The sequence below is a fragment of the Jaculus jaculus genome, chromosome 10 (assembly GCF_020740685.1).
Source record: "Jaculus jaculus isolate mJacJac1 chromosome 10, mJacJac1.mat.Y.cur, whole genome shotgun sequence".
In the NCBI taxonomy this organism is placed as follows: Eukaryota; Metazoa; Chordata; class Mammalia; order Rodentia; family Dipodidae; genus Jaculus; species Jaculus jaculus.
The window spans coordinates 11,751,308-11,757,307 of record NC_059111.1 but is presented as its reverse complement, the minus strand read 5'-3'; the positions used below and the strand labels follow the sequence as shown (position 1 = coordinate 11,757,307).

General features: G+C 51.7%; 1 protein-coding gene across 2 annotated transcripts in view; it reads right to left on the bottom strand.

Annotated features, from left to right (window-relative positions):
* Positions 1-6,000, bottom strand: part of Znf609 (zinc finger protein 609) — a 147,906-nt gene continuing 141,906 nt past the window's right edge. For both annotated transcript variants that reach the window (XM_045161086.1, XM_045161085.1), the window contains 4 exons: positions 5,822-5,997; positions 5,354-5,570; positions 4,354-4,432; positions 1-4,121 (listed from right to left, as the gene is read on the bottom strand). In XM_045161086.1, coding sequence (XP_045017021.1) covers positions 4,359-4,432; positions 5,354-5,570; positions 5,822-5,997 — 467 coding nt within the window. In that variant the 3' untranslated portion in view covers positions 1-4,121; positions 4,354-4,358. The remainder of the gene's footprint in view (positions 4,122-4,353; positions 4,433-5,353; positions 5,571-5,821; positions 5,998-6,000) is intronic.

Genomic DNA, 6,000 nt, shown 5'->3' with positions numbered 1-6,000 from the left:
TTTAAGAACAGGGACATTAAAAACTTTATTCAATAAATACAACAAATAATTTAAAAAATATACTTCAATTCCAAAGCCAATTAAGAGGAAGTAGAGACAAAGGGGAGGAGGAAGGTAAAGGAGAAAGGCTGAACAATGGTTTGGTTGGGCTGTTTCAGAAGGTCCCACCCTTTGAAATTCTGATCCGATACTCTTGACCCATAGCCCTTAGCCCTTGTTCCCTTAGGGTAACCATAGGAATGATTCTCTGGGCTCTGGATTAGCACACTTTGAAGCTGGGATGGGTTGGGGGGGGTGTGGGGTGAAGTGTTCAGGGTGTAGTTTTCCACTTGTTCCTAAAGACCATCCATCCTGACTCCCAGGCAGGTTTAAGTAGTGCAAGCTCCTTGGCATACAGCTCCTCCCAGCTGCATAGTCTCAGAGGTGAATGTCCAAAGCCAGGGCTTCCAGATTAAGTCTTAGGGAACCCAGGGGCCTAAAGCCACTTTGGTGAATGGGGTTGAAGGGTAGAGAGAGGAGGCCAGTGGCCCAGCCAGAAAACATTGCTGGGCAGGAAAAGGTTCCAGACAGGTAGTCTGCATACGAGATTCAACAGCTTGCTGTCAGCCAGGGCAGGTGGAGCTGAAGATGCATATGGAGCAGGACAAGAGGTGCAGGGGGAGAGGGGAAGCTGAGGGAGAACAGGAAAGTTGGGAGGTGGCAGCTCAGCAGCAAACTCCAAGGAGAAATAACCAGCAGCCCTCACAGATTTGTGATTGTCTCTTAAAAAGATTTATTTTCTCTTCTTGCCTGAATGTACAAAGGCAAAAAGAGTACAGTTTGTATATATATATATTTATATATATATATAAAAAAACAAGGAACTTGGAAATGTACACTTTACAGAAGGGAAGAACCAGGAAGACTGAAATAAAATCCAACAGAGCAACGCCAATGGAACAAAAGCTATGAACAGCAACACTGCCCCTCCAGCCCGGGCCTCCAGCTTGCCCCAACCTGCTCCCAGTTGGGAGGGCTGAGCACCAAGGCAAGCGGGTGGGCTGGGGCAGGAGGGGCTGGGGACAAGGCCTGGGAGGGGCTTAATCCCAGGAGGGGCCCATGGCAGGGGATCACTGGCAAGTTTCCTGGGATGCCCTAGTAATAAATGACAAAGGCCCAGATTACAGGGCCAGCTAGCTGCCCAGGTGAATCCTGGGGCATCAATGCACACAGTGGGATGCTGACAGGGGATAAGGGTGTGAGCGACACGCGGGCCTCGACGCCTGTGCAGGTCTCTGGCCCTGCTGTAGTCTAAGCCACTCCTAACCTCAATCCTACCGCCCCACCCTGCAGCCGGGAGCAAAGGTTCAAGCAATGACAATTTCACTGTATAAGGTGCCCTCTTACCCTTTCGTGTGTGGGTCTTTGACCTTGAGATGTATGGAGGGAGCAGGATAGACGAATTACAACCTTCAGAGTGTATAAGGCAGGGAGGAGGTGAGGGGAACTGGCACATCGTGAGGAGGAAGCGAGTGTGAGTTGTAAGCAGCAGCAGTCAAGCTGGGTGAGGTCCTCGTTCTCTGACTCCTCCTCCACAGGGGCTCACAGCGTTGACATGAGGGCGAGGCCTGGGTAGGCTGGGCCCAGGGAGAGGCTTGGTGTGCTGATCTGGGAACCCTCTGTGAGTACCCTGTTCCTGTGACAAGGTCATGGCCCCCTCTGTGTTCTTGAGACAAGCTGGGGATGGACAACAGATCTTCCACTCGGCACTTGGCAAGGATTGCCAAGGCCGTTGCTGAGTTGTGCTGCTTTGGGGAGGGAAGCCTGGGCTTGCTAAGGATGGGGACCCGGAATATCAGGGCCGAGAAGGCAGCATCATTCACTCTGTCAGTGCTTTCCCCTACTCTTCAAGGGGGACTTAGAAGGATCAAAGAGCTCAAAGTATTTTAAGGGGGGAAAATATATATAAAAAGTTGTTCCCTTTGAAGAACCTAAGGCTGTCCTGCAAATATGGAGGCTCCTCCTGTGTCACAGATGAGGTGGAAGGGGCAGGAATGCAGCCCATGCCTGCCCGGTGGAAAGGAAATTTGCTCTGTTGGTTTCTTTACAGTATGTACAGAGCACGCTGCGGGCCAGCGCCACAGACACAAACACAATACTGAAAACAAACAGGAACAGAGATGGGCACTGCTCCGGGGCTAGGAGGACATAGTCAGGCTGACACTCAGTCACCCTCTTAGCAGGGGGACTTGGGCTAGGCTGGGAAGTATCCCCAACATCTACTTCCACAGATTAAAAGACCTCATTGCTTAAAGCACTGGGCAGCAGGCACCAGGAGTGATGGTGGTCAGAGAGGCTGCTTGGGGTCCTGCCAACTGGTCTAAAGCATGGGGTTTGAGTGAGTGCCCAGAACCCAACTTTTAACAAAAACAAGGTCATGGGAACCTAGAAAAAGGTCTGTAGGTCAGAGGGACTCACTCCTCTTGGGCAAATGACCCCAAGCCTCTCTATATACAGGGCTCTAGGGTTCCTGGAAAGCACCTTAACGGGGCATTGTGCTTCGTGTCCCCTACCTTCCCATTCTCCAGAAGAAGTCAAAGCCACCTTCCTGCTCTTAAAACTGTCACTTTGGGCACTCTAGCCACAAACATTCCTCTAGCCTAGGCTAGTGTTTGTGGATCTTTCTCTTGTAATCCAGAGGGGGACAGAAAGACAGGAGGGGAGGAGAACAACGGGGATAATATCTTGCAAAAGTAAAGAGCTAAGTAAAGCATCCACACCTTAGAAAGGAAGTGATGCCAATAGAGCTACCAAATCATTACTACGTTCCCAGCGCACAGAGCTCTGGAGTTCAGACAGACCCAAAGAGGCGGTTTCTCAGGACAGCGAGCAATGTCTGCTGTCTCAAAGTGCAGCCACATGGAGCCCACTCTGTGGCTCAGGCGCATAATGCTTGGATTTGTTTTTTTAAAGGTCTGTGGAGCAAATCAACTCCAATGGCCAGTGGCCCCAAAACAAAACTGTGTGTTACAAAGACTCACAGCTCGTATTGGCACACATGGAGGTTACAGTTTGAGAAGAACTGGGCTGTGTACATTTATGGCCTACACGAGAGAAAGATATTCAGGTGGCTGGATGGACAAGGCATCACCAAGAACTGCTGGATGTTCTCAGGGCCTGCCTTCTGGGCATTACCCTACAAGGTCCCCTGTGCTGGGAGGAATTCTACTTTCTCTGCCCAAGTCTTAAGAGCCAAGCAGTGGAAAAGAGGTGAGATCAGTAAGAGGACCCCCCCGGGAAAGGCACCAAGGGGTTAGGAGGGAAGAGAGAAAGGACAAGGGATGGGGAGATGAGAAGCAGCAGGACTTAGTGAGGAGGCAGATTCCATTCACAGACTCCACTCGTGCTCCAGCTCCTCCCTGCGTCCCCAGGGAGCCTGTGCTGGGGGTGGAGCCCCTGCCCTCTGCCTCACAGGGAGGGCCAGGCCCTGCTGGAACAAACGCCTTGGTCTTCCTCTCCAGGTTAGGCTCTGAGCATTTATCTGTGCTCATGTTAGAGGGGAAGTCTCCCTGTTTGAAGACCTTGTCTTCACTATTAGAGAAAACAGCCCCCGATTTCTTTCCTGAGATTCTAATTCCTCCACATGCTGCCAGTTCCCAGGGCCCAAACCACTGGGGAAGATGTGGACTCTGGTGGTGGTGGTAATGACAGTGAGGGGTATGGCTGCTGTGCTGTCTTCAGACCTTACCCAGTGCTTGGAGTCCCTCTAAGTTTGGGGATACTGCTTTGGCAGCAGACCAGGGGCTTTGGGAACAGAGCAGTGACTTCTCTGGGCTGAGGCCGTGTTCCCCGGTTGCACCCCATGCCTTCATCTCCACAGACGCCACGACAGTCATAACTGTGGCTGAGAGAATAAATAGTTTTGCAAAGTACCAGCTCTCCAGCTCCTGAGGAAGAGGGAGAGTTAGGGAGTCCGCGGGTCTGATGGAGGTGAGCCAGCCAAGCGTCTGCCTTCAGTCACGGGAGGAATGGCAAACAGAATGACCAACACCATTTAACTGATGTCTACATGGCACCTCCAGCACCTCCTTGGGTGAGCCATTCTGGCCCAGCAAGTTGACTTTATCCGGGCACTTGGTGTTCTGCAAGGGAAACATGGATAGGTCAACAGGTACCTGGCCTGCTGGTAAAACAACCACAAGATGGCATTCTAAGGGGGATGGGCTGGTACGAGAGATTTGGCCAGTGTTATACCTTTTGCAGGTCGCTGACCTCACAGTGACCTCTAATTTGGGCCTCACAGGGATTCTGTGACTCAGTAGCAGCTATGTCTATATAGCAATTTGTTGTCTCTTATTATCAAAAGCTACTCACCATTCTCACCTCCTGGGCGGTGGGTAGAGTGAGGGAGTTGAGCCTTGCTGGCTGGCAACAATGGCTGTAGAGGAGAGCCCTGGACAAGCAGGAGGACATGTTTAGTAGAGCATTCAGAAACATCCCCTCACAGGTGACTGCACTGGCTATGAAGACCTAGCTCCACTGAGTTTGGGAGGCTGATGGGGGGAAACACCCCGATACCTGGCTAGGTCCTGTGGCAGAGCACAGCACAGCTGTTTCCAGCTGCTCGCTTCTCTTCGGCAACACCTGTTCCTTATTTTGCTGACTAGGAAAGCCAACATTCTGGAGGAGTGAAAGCCCACAGGCTCCCAGGGAGGAAATAAATGTCATGTGCTTAATGACTATCTGCAGGGGTCTGGGACTCAGGGCGGATTAGAAGCTTTTTTGTTTGAGACAAAGTCTCACTCTGTAGCATGGGATGGCCTTGAGATGAATCGACCTCCTACCTCAGCCTCCTGAGTACTGCTGGAGTTACAGGCGTGGGCCACCGTGTCCGGCTCAGATTTTTCTTTAAAAAGGGGAGAGGGAAGCTGCGCGTGGTGGCACATGCCTTCAATCCCAGCACTCGGGAGGCAGAGGTAGGAGGACAGCTGAGAGTTTGAGGCCGCCCCGAGACTACATAGTTAATTCCAGGTCAGCCAGGGCTAGAGTGAGACCCTACTTCGAAAAAATAAAAATAAAAAGGCGAGAGGGACTGGGAAGATGACTCAGCAATTAAATGTGCTTGCTTGCAAAGCCTGCTATCCTGGATTTGGCTCCGCAGTACCATGTAAAGCCAGACGTGTGAAGTGGCACACGCATTTCCATTTCAAGTTTGTTTGCAGCAGGAAGAGGGCCTAGCACCCACCCAAGTCTTCTCTTGTTCTTTTTTTATCTTGCAAAGAATTATTTTGAAACAAGACTCTTGTGGGGCAGGAGGCCTTGTACTGCGACTGGGATGCAAGTGAGAGTAAAGGGGACAGGACAACAGGCTTACCTGCTGCATAGGGCAGGCTGTACTGTGCTGGGAGTAGCGAGTAGCCCAAGTGGTGGTGGTGGTGGTGTGTGGACATCAGGCGCTGGGAAGGGGAGGTGCGGGGCCGGTCGACGCTCCGCTCGCCCCCGCCTGTTCCTCCAACACTGCTACAGCTGCTACCACCCCCGACCACCCCACAGCCTCCCCGATCTCGCTCCTGAGAATTTTTATCACTTATCTGGAAAGGAAAGGAGACATACAAAAGCACTACGATGAGACCAGACATGCTAATGATATAACCAGGGCCCCACATTACGAAGCCCTAATAATTCAGGATATTTGCAAGTAAAGGAGGTGACCCAGTAGGGCCAATATCAAATCATCCAAGATGTGCTGTGGTCAGGACCTGAACTGGCTGCTGTCTCTAAGACCCTGGACACAGCCTTGCTGGCGTGTGGGCAACAGCTGGAAGCATTGCACTTCCCTTACCGTTGGAGACTTGCTCTTGTAGTGACTGGCATGCTGCTGCAAGATGTCCAAGGCCTTGGACTCGGAGCTGGATTTGCAGCTAACGCTGGGGCTGGCTCGTGCCTTGTCAACATCTTCACCACCTGAGACCTTGCTGCCATACGGAGAGAAGGAGTAGCTGGAAGGCAAGTACGAACCTG